The 24405-nt window shown below is 36.8% G+C and overlaps 1 protein-coding gene across 13 annotated transcripts in view; it reads left to right on the forward strand.

Annotated features, from left to right (window-relative positions):
* HERC1 (HECT and RLD domain containing E3 ubiquitin protein ligase family member 1) overlaps window positions 1-23276 on the forward strand; it is a 136299-nt gene extending 113023 nt beyond the window's left edge. For 12 of the 13 annotated variants that reach the window (XM_074880966.1, XM_074880963.1, XM_074880968.1 and 9 more), the window contains 27 exons: window positions 170-297; window positions 2026-2153; window positions 3392-3592; window positions 4878-5008; window positions 6069-6268; window positions 6755-6869; window positions 7410-7556; window positions 8109-8210; window positions 9208-9381; window positions 9693-9986; window positions 10757-10822; window positions 10932-11057; window positions 11684-11822; window positions 12287-12468; window positions 13218-13373; window positions 13851-13973; window positions 14556-14658; window positions 15352-15521; window positions 16801-16939; window positions 17227-17396; window positions 17766-17935; window positions 18122-18287; window positions 19368-19444; window positions 19864-20116; window positions 20336-20488; window positions 21411-21716; window positions 22621-23276. In XM_074880966.1, the coding sequence (XP_074737067.1) occupies window positions 170-297; window positions 2026-2153; window positions 3392-3592; window positions 4878-5008; window positions 6069-6268; window positions 6755-6869; window positions 7410-7556; window positions 8109-8210; window positions 9208-9381; window positions 9693-9986; window positions 10757-10822; window positions 10932-11057; window positions 11684-11822; window positions 12287-12468; window positions 13218-13373; window positions 13851-13973; window positions 14556-14658; window positions 15352-15521; window positions 16801-16939; window positions 17227-17396; window positions 17766-17935; window positions 18122-18287; window positions 19368-19444; window positions 19864-20116; window positions 20336-20488; window positions 21411-21716; window positions 22621-22806 (4305 nt within the window). In that variant the 3' untranslated portion in view covers window positions 22807-23276. Of the gene's footprint in view, window positions 1-169; window positions 298-2025; window positions 2154-3391; window positions 3593-4877; window positions 5009-6068; window positions 6269-6754; window positions 6870-7409; window positions 7557-8108; window positions 8211-9207; window positions 9382-9692; window positions 9987-10756; window positions 10823-10931; window positions 11058-11683; window positions 11823-12286; window positions 12469-13217; window positions 13374-13850; window positions 13974-14555; window positions 14659-15331; window positions 15522-16800; window positions 16940-17226; window positions 17397-17765; window positions 17936-18121; window positions 18288-19367; window positions 19445-19863; window positions 20117-20335; window positions 20489-21410; window positions 21717-22620 lie in introns of those variants that run through there. The other variant, XM_074880977.1, reaches the window with a different exon arrangement.
* Window positions 23277-24405: the final 1129 nt, after the last annotated feature.

The following is a 24405-nucleotide window of genomic DNA, read 5'->3' on the forward strand; positions in this document are numbered from 1 at the left end:
AGTGCTGTAAAAGTAGAAAAATGTATCTTGTTTGATTGTTACAGTGTATTTCAATAATGTAGCTAATGCGCTGTGCCATTGGTTAATGTTTGCTTAATATTAGTGAACAAACATGTCTAAGCTTTAGATTGAAATTCTGCTTTTGCCATGATTACTTTGATGTTTGTAGGTCATGACGTGTGTTTGGTGCAATAAAAAGGGACTTTTGGCAACTAGTGGAAATGATGGCACCATAAGAGTGTGGAATGTTACGAAGAAGCAGTATTCATTGCAACAAACGTGTGTGCTCAACAAGCTGTAAGTTGATTCGTTATAGTAGCAGATATTTAATTTAATCTGTAATTGTGCAACATAATGAAAAGAACCGACCCAGCAATGTCTCCTGCACCAATATTCTCTCTTTTTTTCTCTGAGACTCTTACTATGTTTATGGCATGGAAAGTAAATTAAATAGCTTAAAGCTGAAAACAGAACTTAAATATCAAGCTGATAAGAGTATGGTATAAAGAGGTTGTGTTAAAGCTGGTTAAAAGTATTCTTAATTCATATAATGAGAAATAGGTAAAATAAAAACTGTAAGGAACTGTCATATAAAAAACCATGAATATCCCTTCAGTGGGCTCCAGTGCACAGTTCCAATGTATAACATGATAATTACAAGTGTGGTCATTTGAGTCAACTGTGAAAAAAGAATTTGTGACTTCTGGGATTCAGGAATTGAGCGTAATTTTTCTTCATGAGAGTGTCTGGGAAGTACTTCTGTATCATTTGGATGTGTCAAAAAAAGAAGAAAGAAAAAGGAAAGATTGAAAGCTAATTTTTTAGTACAGCCTAGGTGAGTTTAACTCTGGAGAATGAAGAAATAATACTGAACTAGAAGGTTGTTTCATGATGATTTCTTAGTAGTTGTTTTAGTTCTTGTTTGCTTGCTACTGTTAGATGCTGCCTTAAAACGAATAAACAGAATGATGTAACTTGGCTTCAGAAGATAGTAATGAGAGCAGCATCTTCCTTTAACAGAGATCTTCTATTATTCATGTGACAGAAAAGCGTGCTTCCTGTACGGTAGCTTCAGAGTTCAGTACTTTCATGGGCTTCATTGCTAACAATCTCAATAATGACTTTAAATACAAATGCAGCGCAATTCTGTCTGTATTCTTTATTGCAGTAGGTAAGTGCCAGTTCTTTTTTAAAGGTAGAATTATTTTTTTGTAGCCCCTTTAGCCCTTAGAGGTGAGCAGAATTATCTGATTTGATAGAGTTGTCTCCTTGTTCTGTGAGCATACGTTTTGTTTTTCTGAGTCGGAGGAACATTATTTAAATGCTACTAGATTACTATCCCCTGATACAGTGTTATTACCTGTTATATTAACTTTTTATGTTTATTTCTTAATCAAGAACATACCAGAGGTATGCCTCCTGTATCTTCAAAAATGCAGTGGTGATACAGTATTTGGCCTACAGTATGCCTCCTGGCAATATTACAGCCTTCATTTTCCTGTTACTAAAATCAGTAAAACACCTGTCGTGTATGACCTTAAGGGCAATAAAACATACCAGTAGTAACCTGTTACAGTTAGCCAAAGCAGACTTTAAAATAGAATTTTAGAATACTGTAACAACATTATAACAGGAGAAAGAGTTGAAGCTAGAATTGAGAGCAAGATGTACCTCTTCCATTCTTTTTCTCCAAGATACTGTTTAATTTCATGACTTCCCAGAAAGTTTTGTCCTCACAAAGGTGTTAAATTTGAGATATAAATAGGTAAAGTTAAAGATGATTAAACCTTTTTTTTTAATTGAAACCTAACTTCAAATTTCTCACTGTAGCAGTAACTAGTATCTCATTCTGTAATTTGAAGTGGTTTTAAATAGAATATAGAACTACGAGCAGAAAATTTATGTGAATCTGCAGTGATGGCAGGAGGACTCCAGATTTTAACCAGATATTTTATGAATTCTATGTCTTCATGTCTGCTTAAAAGAAATGCCCTTTTTTAATTGCATTATTTTATTCTATTATAGAGAAGGTGATTCTGAGGAAAGTCTGGGGTCACCCAGTGACCTTAGTTTGTCTCTTGTCTGCTGGAGCGTCAGTGGCAAGTATCTGGCTGGAGCTACGGAAAAGATGGTGAACATATGGCAAGTCAATGGTAGGCTCTTAACTACCTGTGAACACTTTATGATGCAACGTGTTTCTAGGGAAGCTACTAAGTTACTGAATATTTGTTTACCGAAGTATTTAACTGTGTGTGCTCTCCAATTTAAATGCCTGACGTCTTCCATAATGTCTGGTAAACCAGACATTTATTAGGGGAAGGCACTAATCACAGGTGGATGTGTGATTTAAAATTAATTCAGTAGAAAACTGAGCAGCGTATGAGTCCTTGCTGAATCAGAAGTGTTTAGGTGTGAGGCTTTTGATCGCTCTTAGCAATTTTTGGCTGTAAATACTGTCTTCCTGTAGTCTGCAAGAATTACCTTTCTACATGCTAGAGGGAGAATGCAAAAATGGATTGAAACAGATGGAGGAAAGGATTGCTAGAGTGATCAACTAGATGAAATGTTTTCTAATGAGACTAGAATAAGTGAGTTTATTTATTTGAACAAAAGATTCTTGGAGGAAGAAGCTTATAAATAAATACATTAGGAAGATAAACTCTTGGAGAGGGCCAGGGAGGAAAAAGCAGCTATGTAAGCAAATGGATCATGTTGACACGAGAAGAAATGTAAATAAATGGGCCATGAATGACTTCAAGAAAGTTTCTAATGTTCAAAAGATTGTGATATCGTATTTTATAAGGAGGAATGACAGCTGGGGAAGAAACGCTATAAAATTAATTAGATAAATTTATGAGATTGCATTGTGATAGAGGGGACTGAACCTGGTCCAGGAAAGGCCCTTTCCAATTCCATGGTTCTGTTTGCGAGCATCTTTAAGTGAATTTTCTTATATTTTTACTGTCATTTGTGCTGCAATTGACTAATCCAACATAATACCTTCAGAATGCCTTTGAGAGGAAGACTGTTAATCACTTTGTCGTTTGTAATCTCTGAATCTTCATTCTGTTGTTTTGCACTTAAGAAAATCACCAGTTACACAGCCCATGTTAACAAACAGTCCACAGAAAAAGTATAAATTTACTGACTAATGAAGCATTCAGCTTCCTTCCTTAACAAAACTATGTAACTTTACTGATAATTGAGATGTATTAGCTAGATTTCGTGTCTGTGTAGGTTAGTGGACCTTTGCTTCATCTTGTAATGTACATGAATTTGTAGTATGCCCTAGCTCTAAAGAGGACCTCTTGATATTTTCCCATGGGAAGTATTTTTGTTTTCTTTTCTTTATGAAGATGAAGTAGTTTTAAAAAACTTTTTGTGCTCCTAGGAGGAAAAGGATTATTAGATCTTCAGCCTCACTGGGTATCTGCTCTAGCTTGGCCAGAAGAAGGGCCAGCTGCAGCATGGACAGGAGACGCTCCAGAATTATTATTAATTGGTCGTATGGATGGATCTCTTGGTCTTATTGAAGTTGTAGATATTTCAACCATGCACCGGCTAGAACTGGAACACTGCTACAGAAAGGATGGTAGGTGACTGTATCAGTATTTAAGTAGAAAGGTCGTACATGTCGTACGAGGAGCGGCTGAGGGAACTGGGGTTGTTTAGTCTGGAGAAGAGGAGGCTGAGGGGAGACCTCATCGCCCTCTACAGCTCCCTGAAAGGAGGTTGCAGAGAGCTGGGGATGAGCCTCTTTAACCAAGTAATAAGCGATAGGACAAGAGGTAATGGCCTCAAGTTGGGCCAGGGAAGGTTCAGACTAGATATTAGGAAGCATTTCTTTACAGAACGGGTAGTCAGGCGTTGGAATGGGCTGCCCAGGGAGGTGGTGGAGTCCCCGTCCCTGGAGGTGTTCAAGAGGTGGGTTGACATAGCACTTGGGGATCTGGTGTAGTTGGGATCTGTCAGTGCTAGGTTAACAGTTGGACTAGATGATCTTCAAGGTCCTTTCCAACTGAGATGATTCTGTGATTAAAATTATTACTCCCCCATCCCCCTTTTTTTTATTAAGCAAGTATATAATCTCAATTTTTAGTTATTGTTCATGGAATATGACTTCTGATACCTTACCTGCAAGCATCATTCACTTGTGTTCATGGGAGGAGAAAAGTCTGTGGGATCACCATCTGCACCCTGATTCCTCTGCAGGAGAGGCAGACAGTTTGGAGCAACCCAGTTAAATCCAGACATTCCTTGTCATTTTATAAGATCAGTATAGATTCCCTGCAGTGTCTGCTCTGTCTAGAGATAGCATGTAGTCAGTGTCATTTGAATTACTGAATTATTGCCATTTTTCATTTATAGTTCCAGTCCTGTGGGATATCAAGTAGCACATCTTTGGTAGCATCGAGTGGTTTTGCATATTGCTTCTTCAGGAATTTGCAGATTTTTTTTTCAGAATCAAATGAGGCAATATCTAAATGCTAAGAAAGGCTCAAGTTGTTTTCAGCACTTTTTTTAGAAGCATGCCTACCTCAGATACATGTATAGAATTCAGTCTACTTTTTTCCTTTTCCCTAGCATAGTTCTTTTCACCACGTCAAGAATATAAATTCAATTATTTTAATAAAAATAAGAAGAATGAAAGAATTATTACAAAAATAATCTCAACAGCTGTCATTACAGTGGCACTTAGTTTTATTTTTACTATAAAATTCAAGAAAATTTTCAGACCAAAAGTGTGTTAAGTAACTTTGGTGGTGGTGGAAGTTATTATGCACTTCATATTTCAGACAACTGCACTGCAAAAACCTCTTTGGCAGGAGTGAAGTTCAATTTAGTCTAATTAATTTTTGTGTTGTGTGTTTATGTAGTGTCTGTCACATGCCTTGCCTGGTTCAGTGAAGACAGACCATTTGCAGTTGGCTATTCAGATGGAAAATTGCTAATAGGAACAAAGGAACCACTTGAAAAAGGAGGAGTCGTTCTAGTTGATGCACATAAGGTAGAGTTAATATTTTTAAAACCAATGTACAATTTTTGTAGGTAAAGATCTGTTTAAGCTATTCTCTATTTGAAAGCTGTTTATAAAGTCAAGTGCAGATTATTTTATGAACACACACCTATTGCTGATACACATATTAAACATAACATATTTTAAAGGAACAATCTACCAATTTTTTTTAAAAAGGAAAATAAATTTTATAGCCTTTTTTGCTTTTAGAGATTGTGAAATGTGTGTACGTACAGCGACAGAAGTGTATTAAGGGCACAACTGTGCATGTCTGGATTTAAAAGACTGTAGTTCTTTTAATTTGTAAAAGTTCTCATAATAAATTTTAATTTTGGTTATGTCACGTGTTTGTAAAGTTTGACTTGCTGTGCAAAGCAAAAGACGTTTTTCTAAATATGCAGCCGCAAAGGTTTGGAACCTTTGCTTGGCTAGGATGTAATAGCAAGTCATTAATAGTTCATAAATGATTTGTTAGGCTAATAGCAGAATTCCTCAAGTACAGGTCTAGTAGAAGCATCTTGAGTGCTTCCATGAACTGGTCTTGGTATTTGAAGCATGGTAGTCACAGAAGTGAGCATGCTGTGACAATAAAACTATACTTGCTTTCTCCACTATGGGTTGTTCTCCTTTCCTGTCTTGGTTAGACAAAAAGCTATGTCTGGCCCATTGCCTAATATGTTTATGAACTGTGTATCATTAAGGTAATTCATACTACAATTTCATAATATAAAAAAAGAAGGGAAAATTGTCTACTTCTTTGGGGGGGAAAAAGATTCAAGAAAGGTGTGCAATGAAAAGAGAACGTTTTTTTTTCCTATGCTTTCCCTTTAGTTTCTCTCAGGAACCTAGGATTTTATTTTTAATTTGGTGGTTCTGAAAAGTATTCTTGTGATTTCATTAATTGTAACTCACTATCTCTGTAACAACTTATTTGAGAATAAAATGTTCTTTGTTATTAATAATTAAACATCACATTAGCTCTGAGGGTTAAATTTCCTCTGTTCTTACTGTGTTACTCCATACTGACTTTTAATTTTTAAAAATCCAATAGGATATGATTGTTAGTATGAAGTGGGATCCAACTGGTAAGATTCTTCTGACATGTGCCAAAGAAGAAACAGTGAAACTCTGGGGGTATATGGGAGGATGTTGGAGACGTCTGCATTCACTGTCCCATCCAGCTCTTGTGAATGGCATTGCTTGGTGTGCTCTTCCAGGGAAAGGACCCAAGTTGCAGCTTTTACTAGCTACGTATGTAATTTTTTTTGTGGTTTCTATAGCTCTTTTGCAGATCTTTTCTACCAGTCTTTAGTGTCCAGAGCAAAGAAGCTTTGTCTCTTTTTTTAAGTAACATTCATTCAGTAAGCCAGTTGCCATGAGTTCCATGAGGCTTCAGAATTCAAATGGAGAGGGTGGCTCTGGTCACGTTACCAACTGTTTTCTCCATGCCATGAGACCTGTGTGTTGTGTTCCTGCTTGAAATTTTTTTGCTTCATCCAAGTATTTTTTCTGAGAATATGTTGTTAGTAAAAATTGAAATGCAGAGGGCAGGGAGGAATAGGAAAAAAATGCATTTACCCATTGGGAACATGCCTTTCCACTTCAGATTAATTGATACAGTATAGTTTTATAGGAAAGTGGTGAAGGCTGCTGATATTTTAAGTTAATACCAGACCACTTACATTTTGTTAGTAAATACCTTCACTTTGTTTTTCTGATTTATCCTACTTCCTTTAGAGGATGCCACAATGGTTTGGTGTGTGTCTGGACTGTTCCCCAGGACATAGTAATCACACTGCAGTCCAGCTCAACTTGCTCAGAAGGATGGTGGGACCAAGAAACAAGTGCCAAGGTAAGTGGAGTAAACTTGGTGTTCAAGAAATTCTCTTTGCTCATTCTGAAATTGGGGGAGGAGAAGAATGTGAGCAGGTTACTCAAATCTCAACACTTCCTGAGAGAAGTCATTTGCTAAAAAATTGATACTGCATTTGTATACATGCAGGGATTTTCTGAACAGGTAATGAAAATCATGGGTGTCAATGAATTTTATTTGGTGAAAGATCATATTTTGATCTGTTTTCATTCTTTTAAAAGTTGATAAAGTAAAATTTAGTAAGAGTTTAAATTTTTTCTACATAAAATTATGTCAAGATTAATTTCACCTATGTAAATGTAATGCTGTCTTTAATGTTGCTGGCATTTTGTAAGGGGAGAAAAGGTGATAATGTGACAAAGATATTTATATTATCATAGTACTGGTCATTTTTATTATCTTATGGAAATTACCCCATCTCTACGGATGATCAGTATTTATTGCAGAATACAGAAGCTGTTATGCTATTCCATTTTCTGTAAATAGTTCAGTGTTCCATAACTATGAAATAATTTGCAGGATGGATACAGAAAAGCAGTGGAAGTCAAGTGTGTATTTCAGCTGAGGGGACATATTACTCCTGTTCGGACTGTTGCATTCAGTCCTGATGGACTGGCATTAGTATCTGGTGGACTTGGTGGCCTCATGAATATTTGGTCTTTACGGGTAAGATCATCTTTGATGTGGCATGAATCTTTTTTTAGTATGAGTATCTGAAACGGTCAAGGCATCAGACTAGCTTGCTTCCCCCCCCCCGCCCCCCCCCCCCCGGCATGTTAGAAACATTAGACAAAACATGGTGTAAAATAATGGTATAAAATGATAAATAATAAAATATAAATTGAAGTTGTACTTAACATTTAAGTATTTTATATTTTATGGTTCTACTATTGATGCATTCTGTCAGCTTGGTCATGTAAGTTAGGCTTTGCAGAACCAGCCACACTCTGTAGTTGGGAACAATGTTCTCTTACTTTGAGAACTTTTCCAAGAGTCAAATAATGTGGATTAATAAACACTTCTAAATCCTTAGTTATGTTATCTCCTTCATATGATAAAAATGCTAGAAATTATTTTTGCTTTTAGTATAAACATTTCAGTTTTTAAATAGTTATTGAACAGCTTGGAAGAATATCATCCCTTAGGAGTGTGATTGTATTCATTTAAACAGAAAAGTAGCTGTGTATACACACTGACTCAAAACACTTCTTTCTTTAGGATGGTTCAGTATTACAGAGTGTTGTGATAGGTTCTGGAGCTATTCAGACTGCAGTATGGATACCTGAAGTTGGAGTAGCTGCTTGCTCTAACAGATCAAAGGTGATACTATGTGTTAAATAATCTTCTTTCAAATCTTTGACTAAAAGAAAATGCCATTTGTCTGTGTTTATTTTTCCTTTCTTTTTTTTTTTCCTTTTTTTTTTTTTAATAAAGATAAAAATATCTAAGTCTTATTTTCAAGACATGTTTTTTTGGCTTTCAACTATCACCCTAAAAAGACTGGGGTTTTTTTACTAGTATCTCATGTTTAATTTGGGGGGGCAGGGTAGAATTGTTCTGAGCTGGTGGTTATAAAGGATGCTGCACACCAGTTACATCAGTTTCTATGTTTAATGGATAATGAAAATAAACAGAAGACAGATTTAATTTTTTTTGCCTTTATGCAGCATGAAGAAATGTTTCATTTCCCCCAGCAAATAAGATACTTCAGTGATCTAACTTAGTCTAAAGCAGCCTGAACCTCAGAAATTTTTAAGGAGCAGCAGAATTTACTTCATTGTTTGCTGTGTCAGGAACTGCTGGCATCTGCACAGAAGTTTCATAACTGTTGATTATTCCGAAAGATGGTATTTTTTGTGAATGAAGATAAATATGGCACAAGTTACGACTCCTGTTAGTAGAGTCATGCTGCATGTGGTTCTCGGTATTTTGGAATTCTTTGAGTCTTTCCTGAATTCAGACCAAATATTGAAGGTCACATTACAAGGCAAATCCTAAATTAAGGTTACACCTAAACTAAATCCTAAACTGAGGTTACAGCATTCACTGAAATGAACTCTGCTTATTACCATATTTGCATTCTTCCTTGGAGTGATAATCGTAGTATTGCCATGGGACTGCGAGGAAGTGGCAAATGGAGATGCTACTCTGTAGTATTTGTCAGCAGATTATTCACCAACAGAGACAAAAATGTTCAAGCTTGTGTGTTTTTTGGCCCCTATGGAAACTATGATGATCGGTGATAAATCAATGGGCTGAATAATCCTGCTTTATGAATTTTTAATTTCTGATGTGTCTTGTGACTGCTATTAAACAGGATGTGTTGGTAGTGAACTGTACATCGGAGTGGATATCTTCCAATCACGTCCTTGCAACATGTAGGACTGCACTGAAACAGCAAGGAGTTCTGGGATTAAATATGGCTCCTTGCATGCGAGCTTTCTTGGAACGTTTGCCAATAATGCTTCAGGAACAGTATGCTTATGAAAAGGTAAGAAGAGCTAATGCAAACGTTTAAAATTTGTGTCTGACATGAGGTCACTGTTTGAATCTCAGCTGGTTGCAGTCTTTCACCACAGAGTACCCAGAAGACTTTTCTACATCCTATCTGCAAATGTCTTTTACTACCTCAAAGCTAGTAGTCTCCTAATTTGAGAATATTTAAAATATTAGAAAAACTTTGATTAAGCATGGCAGAAAATATTTTTCTATAGGACTAGCTTTGATGGTCTTCTAAATTGATTAATACATATTTCTAACTTCACATGTTCAATTTCTCTCTCCCACTCCCCTTGCCTTTAGCCCCATGTTGTTTGTGGAGACCAGCTTGTTCATAGTCCTTACATGCAGTGCTTGGCATCACTCGCTGTGGGCCTTCACCTAGACCAGCTCTTGTGCAATCCCCCTGTACCACCTCATCACCAGAACTGCCTCCCAGATCCTTCAGCCTGGAATCCCACAGAATGGGCCTGGCTAGAGTGTTTCTCTACTACCATAAAAGCTGCTGAAGCCCTGGCCAAGGGAGCACAATTCCCAGAATCCTTTACTGTTCCAGACCTGGAGCCTGTTCCAGAGGATGAGCTTACTCTCCTAATGGTAAGGTGTGCTATATTGTCTCAACAGCGAAGCATGTTGTTACTGAGCTTATGGTATGATGCAGGTAACATCTCTGAACTGTAAAGATTTATATTCATTAACCTAAGCACCAGCATAACTGTCTGAGTTTATGTTTTAGTTAACTGGTTAGAATATACTGTAAAGATTGCTCTCTGTGTGTGTAATGAGTGCAAGTCAGTTGCATATTAAAAAACAAAAGAAAACAACACAAAACTGTGACAGTAATTTTCATATATGATAGAAGCAAGAAATGTAGAGCTTTACAATGCTATTTTTAGAGTAACATTTTGACACATTTGTACACCGAATTATTTTGCTGGTGTCAATTGTCTTTATGACTTGTTATGATATGTAAACCAAAATAGGAATTTTGGAATAAAAATCTTTTATCAGTAAGTGTATAATTTAAACCACAGTTTGCAATTAAAACTTCAAAAATCCCTAAGCATCAGTAAATAGGATAAGATTACTTCATTATGAATTTTGTTGTTTTTTTCTTTTTTTGATTTGGATTGCAAGTCATGGATAACAGTGTCATTACTACATAGGTGTAGTAAGGAAATAAACTTGGCCTAGGGACAAAAATAATGTATTTGCATCTGTGCACATTCGTTCTTATTGATATACAATTTAGAATAATTTGAATGTCAATATTGTTCTTACTTAGCAAGGAAAATACGTATTACATAACACAAAAATAATGTACGTCTCTTGAACTGAATGTGGTAACGGTGGCTTTTGTTGTGCAGGATAACAGTAAATGGATCAATGGTATGGATGAACAGATAATGTCTTGGGCAACGTCAAGGCCAGAGGTTAGTAAAATTTATGGTTTGGGGATTTTTAATTTTTTTTTTTTTTTTAAGCATCGTAATCTGTTGAAAGTACTCTTGTTTTAAAGCATTCTTTCATGCTATTCCGTAGGATTGGCACTTGGGAGGCAAATGTGATGTGTATCTGTGGGGAGCAGGAAGACATGGACAGTTAGCAGAAGCTGGGAGAAATGTTATGATACCAGTAGCAGCACCTTCATTCTCTCAGGCTCAGCAGGTGACCACTTCAAAACAGTCATGATTTAATGATTCACCATGTATTGTTTGTACAGTTTGTCAAAACCTCTCTCCAAATGTCTTCTCAATTTGTTGTTTGATTTGACTGTAAATTACCCCCAAAACATGTGTTTTCACTAAGGAGAAAGTCTTTAATTGACAAATTCAAACCAAGAAGCCACTGAAATCTGACAAAACAAAATCGTTTGATATGGGTATGATTTGAAAATACCTGCACAGCTTTAACATAATACATATGCCAATTTTGTTTTCTGAAATAACATTGACATTCAGGATGGAAACGTCAAAACTAAATCTCAGGTAGGAGTATATTGTGATTTCTCTCGCTTCGAGAAGGTTTGTCAAAACTAGTAGCGAGTTTCAGTGAAGGAATTTTTGTTATGATGTGACTGGTGACAAAACTCCATTAAACACGGGGTGAGTGAAGTCTTATGTTAATAGGGTTGTCACAAACGTATTTGCAGTGTGGCAGAAGAGTCTGTTGTCTTGATATAATTACAAAGAAAAAAACAAAAAGGAGATTATACACTGTAATGAAGGTATTGCAACGTTGCTGCATCGAATAAGAAAAAATCATTAAAACTCCTTTGTGTCTTTATAAACTAGGTGGTTTGTGGTCAGAATTGTACTTTTGTCATTCAAGCTAATGGCACGGTTTTGGCTTGTGGAGAAGGGAGCTATGGACGACTGGGACAAGGAAATTCTGATGATCTTCATGTGTTAACAGTCATTTCAGCACTGCAAGGTAAAATTGTTGGGTTTGAAATGAGTGAATTGATAGACCGCAAATAAGCATTTTGGTAGTTAATATAATTATTTGTGTTGATGCTATTTTTTCAGATTTACACATTAAAATATTGCAGTCTTTAATTAAAAAATTGAACAAATAAACTAGGTGTTCATTTTTCCTTAAGGTTTAAGTAGTAATATGTTAAAATTCCTTAGTTTTAGGAAGGGAAAAGTGTTTGCTCATGATAGGAAAATTTCATTTCAAAACTGATAGCAGGGCAGAAGCATAGGTTGTACATGAGAAGACAAAGGTTTTGTTCAAAACAAAGCTAAATAAATTGCTGTAACAGGAAAACGGTTATCGTGGTTGATTCCTTTTCCCAGACTTGATTGGCTACCAGTAGGGGTGCTTGGATACATGCATGTTAAGAGTTCATTATAATTTGCTCTAAACTTTGTTTTCTCATTTTTCTTTAACAGGCTTTGTTGTAACACAGCTGGTGACCTCTTGTGGATCTGATGGCCATTCCATGGCTTTAACAGAAAGTGGGGAAGTCTTTAGCTGGGGAGATGGAGATTATGGCAAACTGGGACATGGGAACAGCGACAGACAGCGCAGACCTCGACAAATAGAGGCTCTGCAAGGAGAAGAAGTGGTGCAGGTTCCAAAATAATTTTTATCTCCTACAAACTGCAAGTGTGGTAACCTAGTGCTGGGAGTGTTCCAGAACCGTTGTCAGTCTTGACAGCTTGAATTCATATACTGAAAGAAAACAGGCAACTTCTCACATCTCTGAGCATTATGAAGCAAGTTGATAGTTTCCAGTCCAAGGATGTTAATATCACAGAGCTCACTGTTGATGTGTGATGTTAATTGACAGTTGTTACTGGAGAAGACTGAAAATTAGAAAGAGCATAGAAGAGATGAATGATCAAAAGGTTGTCAAAATGCAGACATGATTTAGAAGTTTCCCTTGGTCCTTGTCAGGTGACTTTGACCTATAAAACTAGTCACCGAGACCACCTCCTAAGTACTAAGTGTGCATTATAACAATGCACAAAAACATATTTGGCTTTGACAGAAGGTTTCTTTACGTAAATATAAACCACTCGACAACAAAAGCAATCTGCTTGAAGAAAACAGTAGTTGGTAAAAATAAATAAATAAACCACCTGAAAGCCTTTCTTCACGCAGATATCTGCCTGTCCTCCTCCTCAACATTACTGTTGAGAAGAGTAAGAGATAGATTGTTGGAGAAATCATTAATACTAAAATATCTGTATTTTAGCTCTTTATAAAGTGAATATCGTTTAGGGGAGAAAAAGATGTTACGAAAAGGTACATGTAATAGCCAATATTTTCTCCCCAGTTTTAAAATGTGCATAAAAATTATGATGATTTTTCTTCTAGATGTCATGTGGCTTCAAACATTCAGCTGTGGTGACAGCAGATGGCAAACTTTTTACATTTGGGAATGGTGATTATGGTCGATTAGGACTTGGAAATACTTCCAATAAGAAACTTCCAGAACGAGTGACGGCGCTGGAAGGTTACCAGATTGGACAGGCACGGTTTATCTAAAACTAGCAATGTATCTTTGTTTAAAGCTGATGTTTTCAACATATTTAAGTGTTCTGGTTTTTTTAACCTTGGCTTTTATTTTGATTATGATGGCAGAATTTGACTGTGCATAACTTTTTAAATAATTCCTTTCCTGACTCTTTTGATCCTCTTTCTGCAAAACTGCCCATGTTTTTTAACATTTTGACACTTCAAGATTTAGGCATTTCTAAGCATGAATTCATGACCTATTTTATATTCTTAAACAGTGAGTATGTGTAGCATAGTACTGTCCTTTGGTTTCAGGAGCTGAGATGAAGCAAATACCTAAAAAATACTACTGTGGTCCTGAATGTCTTCAAAATACTGTAATAAGCAATGAAGCAATGGAAGTTTTAATGGTTTTAAAAGGATACTCGTTTTTTTAAAACATGATTTTTCTTCTGTGGTAACAACATTTAACATAACATTTCTCTCAACCAGGTGGCCTGTGGACTCAATCATACTGTAGCTGTGTCAACAGATGGATCAATGGTTTGGGCTTTTGGAGATGGAGATTATGGTAAACTTGGTTTGGGAAATTCCACTGCAAAATCCTCACCACAGGTTAGAATTCATAGATTATTCTTTGCATAAATTTTCACTGTTGTTAAATGTATTACGCAGTGTTCAGAGTGTAATTTTCAGAAGTTAAATTATTAATTCCATCTACTATACCGTTCTAATACAATCTGGCATAAATAATTCTGATTATGTGTTATGCTAAGCCTGATACTTTAAAGGATTTCACGTAAATAATAGTGACCTTATCTCAGTGGCAATACTAATAGTGAAAATCTTAGGATTAACTTAAAGAAGAGCTTTCTTATTTGGGAATTTAGGGGGAAGGTTGTTTACACACTCATCTACTTCCTCCCATGCCACTCCCTGCTCACTCCCAGTTAAAAAAAGGTATTTTGAATCATTGTACATAGAACAAGGTGTTAGTTCCATTAAAGAGAAAACTGTATCTCAGTTTCCTGTATTAGTTTACAAACATTACTTAGAGTAATCCTACAATGTATGCATTGCACAGTGGGAATTATAAAATTTCTTTTTGGAAGCAGGAGTTACAGATTAAATACACGTGTGCTCTCTGTTTATGTCTTCGTAATACCATAACTCGTTTTCCTTTCACTTACTCCCTAGAAAGTGGATATTCTTTGTGGGATTGGAATAAAAAAAGTTGCGTGTGGAACTCAGTTCTCTGTTGCACTGACAAAAGATGGTCATGTATATACTTTTGGACAAGGTAGGATAATCTGGTATTGGGACCTTTCTATTTATAGCTTTTTGTGTATTGCAAGCGAAAGTGAAATATCAAACACATATTTATAAGACTAACCTAATGCTACTTTTTAGATTTGTGATGACCTAATCTGAATTTTGGAACTTCAGCAATGTAATTTTCACATATGCCTGAAATCCAGACTTGGAGCTTGCTCTAGTTTGGTATCAGGAGGGCCTTTCAGTTTACTTTTTCAAGAGTGTTTTCCTAAAACTTCATTAAATTTCACGTGTCCAGAAACTTTGGGTTACTTCAAAGTTTACTTTGTCTAATAAAGCATATGCCTACATGAGTTGTTTATAAATCTGGACAGGAAAATTTCCAAGTGCGCTGAATAAAATGTGTTTAAACTTCTCAAATCAGTTAATTCCTATGTATTATAAAACCATACATTTAGATCTAGAAGTCTTGTTTTAAGAGAAATTGATCTTGTTTCAGACTTAAAGTGAAAATAACAGCTTCAGCAATGTAAATGAGCACTGTAGGGAGCAATGTTTTGTAGGAAACATACACTACATTTCTCCCTAACCAATTGCACTTGTGTCCCAGTTCCAAGAGTTTGTAGAATTGCTTTTTGTCCCTCCCTGACTTCTGCCTGCAAGTAAAATTAACTTTTTAATGTTCTTTACATATATAGACATGTGCTTGCAATTTTAGATCGCCTGATAGGTTTGCCAGAAGGTCGGGCTCGAAATCACAACAGACCCCAACAGGTTCCAGTCCTGTCAGGAATCTTCATTGAAGACATAGCTGTAGGAGCAGAGCACACACTAGCTTTATCATCTACAGGGGATGTATATGCTTGGGGTAGCAACTCTGAAGGGCAGGTATGTACTATTCCCTGTTTATTTCTAATCTTTATAAGGCTATAATTGTATTTTACAGATGTGGTCAGAATATCTTTATTTTTATGGAAGAGAAAGCTTTTATTTTTGTTCTCCTCCTTCCCCCCTTACCATAATAACATTTTAGGCATTTCCATTATTTTCTCTTTCCTATGCTCTTACATGGTAGTAGTTTGGGAAAGCACTGAAAACATTTATTGCTGGTGTCAGATTTGTCAGCTCTTTATATGCATTTCATAAAGAAAATAGAACTTTCTTTAGAGAGTAGGTTTTTTTTTAAATCAGGGGAAAAAAAAATCATAAATACTCTCTTTTGTTTGGGACCCTAATTTTATCCCTGCCCCTAAAAGTCTCTTTTCCTCCCTCACCCTCACTCAAATTTTTGAAAGGACTTCAGCTTTTTGACAGTTTTGCATGATACAGGATAAGAAAGAACCTCTTGATATGTTGGCTGTTGGTGTTTCAGGAAGTCTGGGATAAGTTCATCCTCTGGTATTTCAGGATTGAGTTTCTGAGAAGGATTTAGTTGAGCAAGCTGTTTGGAATAATTTCTGAGAGGAAGCTCTTTGGGTTTTTTTGGGTTTTTTTTAGAGGGTGCTTACTTTGTATTTTGGGAAGAGAAAAAATTGTTAGGGTAAAAAAAATGCAGAGAAACTTCATTTTGGTAGCCTGTTTTATATGATTTCCATTGCACTGCAAAAAAGTTGTTTTATATGAAGTGGTAAAAAAAAATACCCTTATAATATGAAACTTTCACTTTTAGAATATGAAATGAATGATGTGATGTTCACATGATACGAAACTATCAGTAAAAAATCAGAACAGCTTCAGTAAACTTTACACAAATTGTGTTTTCATAAACCATTGTAGGAATTTATGTGCATGGTATTTAAATGGCACAGAAGAGACATATGAGCTGTGTGACTGTGCATGAGAAAGACTGCAACACAGATGACTTAGCAGCATAGATTAGTTCCTCGTTCTGCAAAGAGCTTGCAAAAAATCTCTAGCTGTTTTAAGATCTCTTTGACACCTAGATCTGCTACTCCCATTGAGTACAGATGCTATATTCTATCAAAAATAAAAGGTAAATGCTAGCATAATAAAAGATATATAGGGTAAATATATTTTATCCCAATATACACTGTAAACAAATACCATTTTTACCATTTGCTCTGAATTTTTGCTTAAAGAGTTTTAGAAATATCATGACAGTTGTTGATTCTTCTTTCTGGCTTTTACATCTGTTACAAATTGTCAGCTTGGACTGGGCCATACCAACCATGTCAGAGAACCAACCCTAATAACAGTCCTGCAAGGAAAGAATGTTCGACAGATTTCAGCAGGACGCTGCCATAGTGCTGCCTGGACAGCTCCGCCTGTTCCACCCAGAGCTCCAGGTAAAGAACTGAGATTGTTTGTATGGTCATTTGATTTAGTCTTTGTGTTTCCTGGGGGATGAGTGCAACAAGAACTTCTGAACATTTGGGATAAAATTTGTTTTGTTTTATATCCATGCAGGTTTTCAAGTTATCTTAGTCTCTTAATTTTGCTACTCTTGTGGTTTAACTCCAGTAGGCAGCTAAGCACTGCATAAGATACTGCAAAGAAAATCAACTCCATCCCAGCCAAAAGCAGTACAGCTACCCTTTATAAAATAACGCTTTTTTTTCTTTTCCTGTGATAGGTGTTTCAGTGCCTTTACAGCTTGGTTTACCTGATGCCATTCCACCACAGTATGGGGCACTGAAAGAAGTGAGCATTCATACAGTAAGAGCAAGGCTCAGACTGCTGTACCATTTTTCTGACCTCATGTACTCTTCATGGCGATTACTTAACCTCAGCCCCAATAACCAGGTAAAATTCCATTTGAAAAAAAAACAGTTTAGCTGCATTGTGTTATGCCATGTCACTTAGAGAGTTTCTGACCAGATCAAGGTGGATCTTAGTAATAGGTTCTATAGGATTTTTGTAATAAATAAAAAAATATGTAAGTCCAGATTAACCAAACTTTGTCAGAGTATTGTTACATATTTTTGCTTATGCTAACGTGGACATGTTAACGCTTCAGTTTCCAAAAGCTTATTAGCCTCAAAGCTGGAAACAAAAAGTGCTAACCTGTCTTGTTTCCTGAAACATTGAAGTGCTAGTGAAGGTTTTTATTCTGTAAAGAATGGAATTAATATCCTGTATTAATATGTTTATTCTCATACCGCTTTATTGCAGAACAGTACATCTCATTACAATGCTGGGACATGGGGAATAGTCCAAGGACAGCTAAGGCCCTTGCTAGCACCACGAGTATACACGCTCCCCATGGTACGCTCTATAGGAAAAACTATGGTTCAGGGGAAAAACTATGGGCCACAGATTACTGTGAAAAGGATATCAACCAGGTCAGTATTGTTTTCACAGGCATCATATTAGACCTTAAATGAATACCGATATTCATACATTTTCCATAACTTTTGGCATACTGAGCTCTGTACACCTTTGTTAATCAAGCGACTTAAGTAGTGTTTGTGTGTTTATGAGTTACATTGTATGGCTGTGTCTTTTTCTTTTTCTCCTTTTTTGGAAAGAGGTCGGAAATGCAAGCCCATTTTTGTACAGATAGCAAGACAAGTGGTAAAGCTGAATGCATCAGACCTTCGCCTACCTTCCCGTGCCTGGAAAGTGAAACTGGTTGGAGAAGGAGCTGATGATGCAGGTGGAGTGTTTGATGACACTATTACAGAAATGTGTCAGGTATGAAAAGTCTTTTAGTTCAAAATGCCTGGGTAGAGGTTTTATTCTCTCTGGTGTCTTAGTATTTTTCAAATTTCCTTTTTGCAGCATAGCAAATAACTTGTTCTTCAGTCCTGAGCCACAACTTGAGAGCTGCCTGCTTAGGGATGTCTCTGAGGATAAAGAAATCTTCCTAGATTGTGGCAAGGAGATGCCATAAGGCTGCACTGTAACTAGTGTACAGTAGGCCCTTTGGAATCCGGAGGTGTCCCGTACACATCATGGGAGCATTTTGCAACCCCCCATTCTGTCTAGCCAATACCTTCCGTAAGAGAAGTTGTACTGTATTCTGTGATTCCAGTACATTCCATGCATACAATACAGAGACATCTCAGGCAGGTGTTTCTCACATACCCGAAGATACGTGTCACCTCTCAGATTCAGTGCTGGAAAGGAGATCAGTAGCAGAAAGTGCAGAAGTTTAGTTGTTCCTTAATCTTTCAGGAGCCTCAAAACCCAAAGAATGAGGATTAGTGAGGATAATTAGTGTATCTGCTTAGTCTGGGACAGGGCAACAGCTATGGATAGTGCTGGAGGTGGCATTGGAGTTAGGATACAGGATGGAAGAAACTGAAGAACTCCCATTTATTAATGGAAATTCTGAAGCTGTAAACGTGTAAGAGTAGAGTTGATTCAGGTAAGGCCTTGAGGCATAATTTTGGGGTTCTTTCCTAGACATCAAGTATGAGGTGTGATGTGGGTTCAGAACAGAACTCACTGGAAGATTTGCTTCTTGAAAAAGGTGCACAGGTAGCTTATGGCTTCTGATTATTTTTGAAACAGGTACCAGGAACGTATCACGGAGCGGTCACAGTAAAATACCCATTATAGTCTGACAGAAGGGCAGGTCTTTAAATAAAGATGCTTCTGTAACTAAATCATCCCTGCTGTGTTTGCTTTCTCTTAAATGTTTCACACTAATTTGTGAGAAGTAATCATCACTATAATGGATTCTGTCTTGTAGTGCTATAATGTCATAGTATTTCTGTAATAGGTTTGTTATCCCTGTATCTAAGAAGGCTTTTTTTGTTAATTTTTAAGGAACTCGAAACTGGAATAGTAGACCTGCTTATTCCTTCCCCAAATGCTACAGCTGAAGTAGGCTACAATAGGGATAGGTAAGTTGTCCAGGATTTGCTTTTATTGCAGATGTTAGTGGGTGAAAATTAAAATCTTCTATTAACTGTTTTATACCAAATGATTAAGACTTCATGATTGTCTCTAGTATATTTTTTCCTTCAGGTTGTGATGGTACTTTATTATGGAGGAGGGGGCATGGTTCTAACATGAACTTGCTGGATTGCTGATGGCAGAATTCAGAGTAACATCAAGAATGCCAGCCTTTGTGGTCAGGATTAGTTCTGCCTATCTCATCCTCCATTATTTTAACACCTAAAGATAACAATCTTATTTGGACACCCCTTGCTGATAATTGTGTCAACAGCTACTATGCTGTGCTTAGAAATGTTCTTTTACTTCTAACGAAGTAGCATAGAAATGATACTAGCGTATTTTCACTGATTCTTTGTTCTTTCAGGTTTCTCTTTAACCCTTCAGCATGTTTAGATGAACATCTGATGCAGTTTAAGTTCTTGGGCATTCTCATGGGTGTAGCAATTCGTACAAAAAAGCCATTAGATCTTCATTTGGCTCCAATGGTCTGGAAGCAACTCTGTTGTATCCCACTCATCTTGGAGGATTTGGAGGAGGTAGATCTGCTCTATGTGCAGACCCTCAACAGCATTCTTCACATTGAAGACAGTGGGATTACTGAAGAAAATTTCCATGAGGTAAGATATGAAGGTTGGAGCTTTTAGATTTATTCTGAAAGTAGTTACTTTATCAGGCTGACCTTGACTTCACTATTTTTATATGATTCAATGTCTCCATTATTGGGATAACAAGCACTTCATATGCATTTAGAATAGTTTGTGACTTCTTAGTAAAATATTAAACTAGATCACTAGAGTGACTTGCACTGAACATACTTTTCCTGTTTTGCATAACAGATGATTCCTTTAGATTCTTTTGTTGGCCAAAGTGCGGATGGTAAAATGGTTCCCATAATCCCTGGAGGGAACAGTATCCCACTTACCTTTTCAAACAGGAAAGAATATGTGGAGAGGGCAATTGAGTACAGGCTCCATGAAATCGACCGTCAGGTAAGAATCTGGTTGTGACACTACCCCCACTGTTACTGTGAACAGTGTTTTCGATTTACGCAAGTTTCCATTACAGTTCATGAGGGAATAAGAAAAGCTTGGCTTTCTGCATCTCACTTAGGTCCCCGTGGCTTTTTCCCCCCCACAAACTGTTCTGGGGTTTTGTTTTAAATTTGTCCTGTTTTTCTTAGTAATTTCTGAGTTGACAGAAGAGCAGAAATCAGAACTTGTCTTTCATTAGAGCAGCCGCACGGCAACTGTCCGCCCCACTTGAGAAAATAACCTGCAATTTTAACTTAAAACTATTTCTCTTCTGCTTTAGCACAGAAACTACAAATATTTCATTATATGTTTTGAGAAGCTTTAATTACCCATTTTCATACTTCGGGGTTTTTTTCGTTTGTATAGTGAAGCTTGTGAAAGCAGTATACTAATTACATGCTAGGAAAATTCTTGTCCTTTTTCTCAAGATATAGATGCATGTATGATATTATCTGCATTAGAAAAGTAACTTTCTCTTCAGAGGTACCAAATCCTAAGTCTTCCAGAACAAGTACTGACTTCTTACAAATATGACTTTGTTCCAGCTCAGATGTATGGTATTTACACAGTTTTTTGGTTTAGCCATCATCATGTGTGTTGCTAACTTGTACTTTTTTAAGTTGTTCTGTTTTGTATCAAAACATGTTCTTTAATGTGCAGTTACGATTTAAAATGCCTGTAATATTCTTCAGGATTCTGAGAGAGGATACAGCCCTTATGGGGGATGCATGTGTGGGAGGTTGTATTTGGCAGATGTTCTGTAATTCTATCTCTTTATCCCATTTCTCCGCGGATACATTACTTTTGCATTTGGATGGTACAGTAAGTGGTAGAAGTAAGACAATTGCACTTCAGATGTCTCTTCTCTTTTGGGCAATAGGTAGCTGCTGTAAGAGAAGGAATGTCTTGGATTGTTCCAGTTCCTTTGTTGTCTCTTCTCACTGCCAAGCAGTTGGAGCAAATGGTCTGTGGAATGCCAGAAATATCAGTTGAAGTTCTGAAGAAAGTTGTGCGATACAGAGAAGTTGATGAGCAGCATCAGCTAGTACAGTGGTTCTGGCATACCCTTGAAGAATTTTCAAATGAGGAGAGAGTCCTTTTCATGAGGTTTGTGTCAGGAAGATCTCGATTGCCAGCCAACACAGCTGATATCTCTCAGCGATTCCAAATAATGAAGGTTGATAGGGTAAGATCCTGTTTTCATTTGTTGGGGTTTTTTTATTCCTGTCTAGTGTAATTTGTCCTTTGACACAATAGGAGACAGGTTTCCATAATTGTAAATTTACAGAGAAAGTATGGGATGGGATACGTTCTGAGCTATTAAAACCAAACACTTTAATTGTGTAGAAGGACATACACTGCATGAGTTGCATCTTAGTTCATTTGGTGCATTTGCTATGGTTACATGATCGGAGTTCAAGACAAGTTCTTGCGCAAGAAACAAACCTTCTTGTATTGTAACTTGTCCACAGACGTTTTCTGTTCCAATCCTTTTTTTCAAGTGATAATTTTCACTCTTTTTTTTAAAGCTTTAAATCTCTGTAAGTGGCAACATATGACCACTAGTGAACTCTTAACGCCTTAAACCCACTGTAATGAGTTTACAGTATATTACTTTACATACAGGATGCATTCATTTGGCATTACTTTTGGGTTTTGTGCAGTGAAAGCACGTTCTCTACAAACCACATGACTCAAAAACTTGGCAAAATCTAAGATAACAGTGGTTTGACTGTCCTCTTTGGTTACATGTCTCTCAAGTTGCCCCATGTTAAGGCACACTATGGTATGTAATTTGAATGTTGCTTGGTATCTTCCAGTGGGCTGCTAAATAGTGCGGTCATTTTTTTTAGTGGGTTGAATTATTTACAGAGCAGGTGATACAGCAGTAGTTTTGCACATACTTAAGGGTGAAACAAGTGATGTAAACAAGGGAGGCTAGTTTGCTTCTTAAGAGGAATTTTGAGATAGAATATGAAAATGCTGAAGGATAGAGGTAAGGAAGGGAGGGAGCAATGAAATATGGATATGTTGCATTTTTTGCTTCATTCACAGCTTAACAGTGTCCCACCTTTTATCCATTTCCACAGCCTTACGACAGCTTGCCTACCTCACAGACTTGTTTCTTTCAACTGAGGCTCCCACCTTACTCCAGTCAACTAATCATGGCAGAGCGTTTGCGCTATGCAATCAATAATTGCAGGTCTATAGATATGGACAATTATATGCTCTCACGGAATGTGGACAATGCAGAGGGCTCAGACACAGATTATTAACATTCTGTGAACAAAGTCATCTTTTACTACAGATAGTGCCCTAAGTCCAATTCATTGTTGACATAATTTTACGGTAACCATAGATGTTTTAGGAGCATAAAACCAGGTGTTAATAGACAGTGGCCACATTTTAGTTACTCTAAATGTAACAAAAAATTAGATGTTTTTATTTTTTTGTGATTGTAAAAAGAAAAAAAAGGAAAAATGAAAACAAAAAAATATGAGCAGTAAGTTTTTTCTCCTTTTTTGGTCACTTTTGATAAGTTTGCATGGAGACATTTTGGTGCATTTTTGTTGGGAATAGTACATTTGTAAGCCCTCCCAGTGAACATGAAGAGTTGTACATTGTGTATAATTGTTCATTAGCAAGGACAGTTTTACATGAATATTCACATATTTATTTTGTTTTAATTTGAATTGCCTGTGCAGGGTTCCTTATGCAGAGAAAAATAAAGCAAATTCAAGAATCAGTTGCTTGTATGCATTTGTGAACTGTGATTGGTTTACTCAGTCTTCATACTTTTATATTTTGTCTCAGGAAATTATAGCATTACAGTGTTTAGACAGGATGTGACATTTGAAGCATCTTAAAAGTGTTTATCTTCAACAAATCTGATGTGTAGTAGTACTGTGCTCTGCATTCTTAATGTCTTTGAGGTACTGGCTTTTTCGGATATACCCGCTATTTATTCCTCGTACTTCAATACAAGTTAACGTTGTACTTGGTTCCTTCTTGATTTTCATTTAAACATTTTTCTCCTTTAGAGTAGTAGTTGTTGACAATAATAGCATATTGCCACCTTGACCCGGAAACTTTTAAATCCTTTGTCCAAAAAAAAAAAATCCTATTTAATACACAGCTTGATGTAGTTGATTCCTGATCAGAGTACAAAAAAATTAAAATGAAAGTGGCAGGGTAGTAGTCGAGGCTGTGGATTTTATATACATTCCTAGTTTATGCCTTTGGTTTTAGTAAATTTCATGTGTTTGGTCTCATTTTGTTGCAGCTGTAATTGTATTATGGTCAGCGGGGTGTGGCTGACACTGTAGTGTTTCTATTTGGTTAGGACAGTAACGCACTGTACAAAGAAATCTATGTTCTGTGTCTTAGGGAAGTGCTGAATAGGTAATTCCCCAGTGTCTCTATCAAAAACATGCTTTGTGTCAAACTACAAATGCTGCTTGGTGTTCAGGAGCAGGATTTACCTGGGCTGAGGAAAGGGGTAGAGTCTGTCCCCAGGTGAGTCACTGCTGCTCTGCCCTGATTTTCCCCCCTTCATTCTCACTGAACTCCTTGGTGAGGACGCCGTGGGGCCTGAGGGCGGGCAAGAATATTTATTGGCTTCACCTCACCTGGGACAAGACTGGTCCACCTGAGTCTGGAGAAGAAGATAAAACTTCCTGATGTCTTCCCTCGCTTGATTGTTGTATGCTAGCAGGGATTGATGGGGAAACTGCCCAGTTGTCAGAGACTGAACTGGTGTATTGCAGCCAGCTAATAGTGGACAAAAGGCTGACTTGATAAGCTATAAAAATTTGCAGATCCAGGTTTTATCTGGTGAAGTTCTTTCAGTTAGGACTAGTTGTTGGCTCATGAAA

The sequence above is a fragment of the Strix uralensis genome, chromosome 11 (genome assembly GCF_047716275.1).
Source record: "Strix uralensis isolate ZFMK-TIS-50842 chromosome 11, bStrUra1, whole genome shotgun sequence".
NCBI classification, from domain to species: Eukaryota; Metazoa; Chordata; class Aves; order Strigiformes; family Strigidae; genus Strix; species Strix uralensis.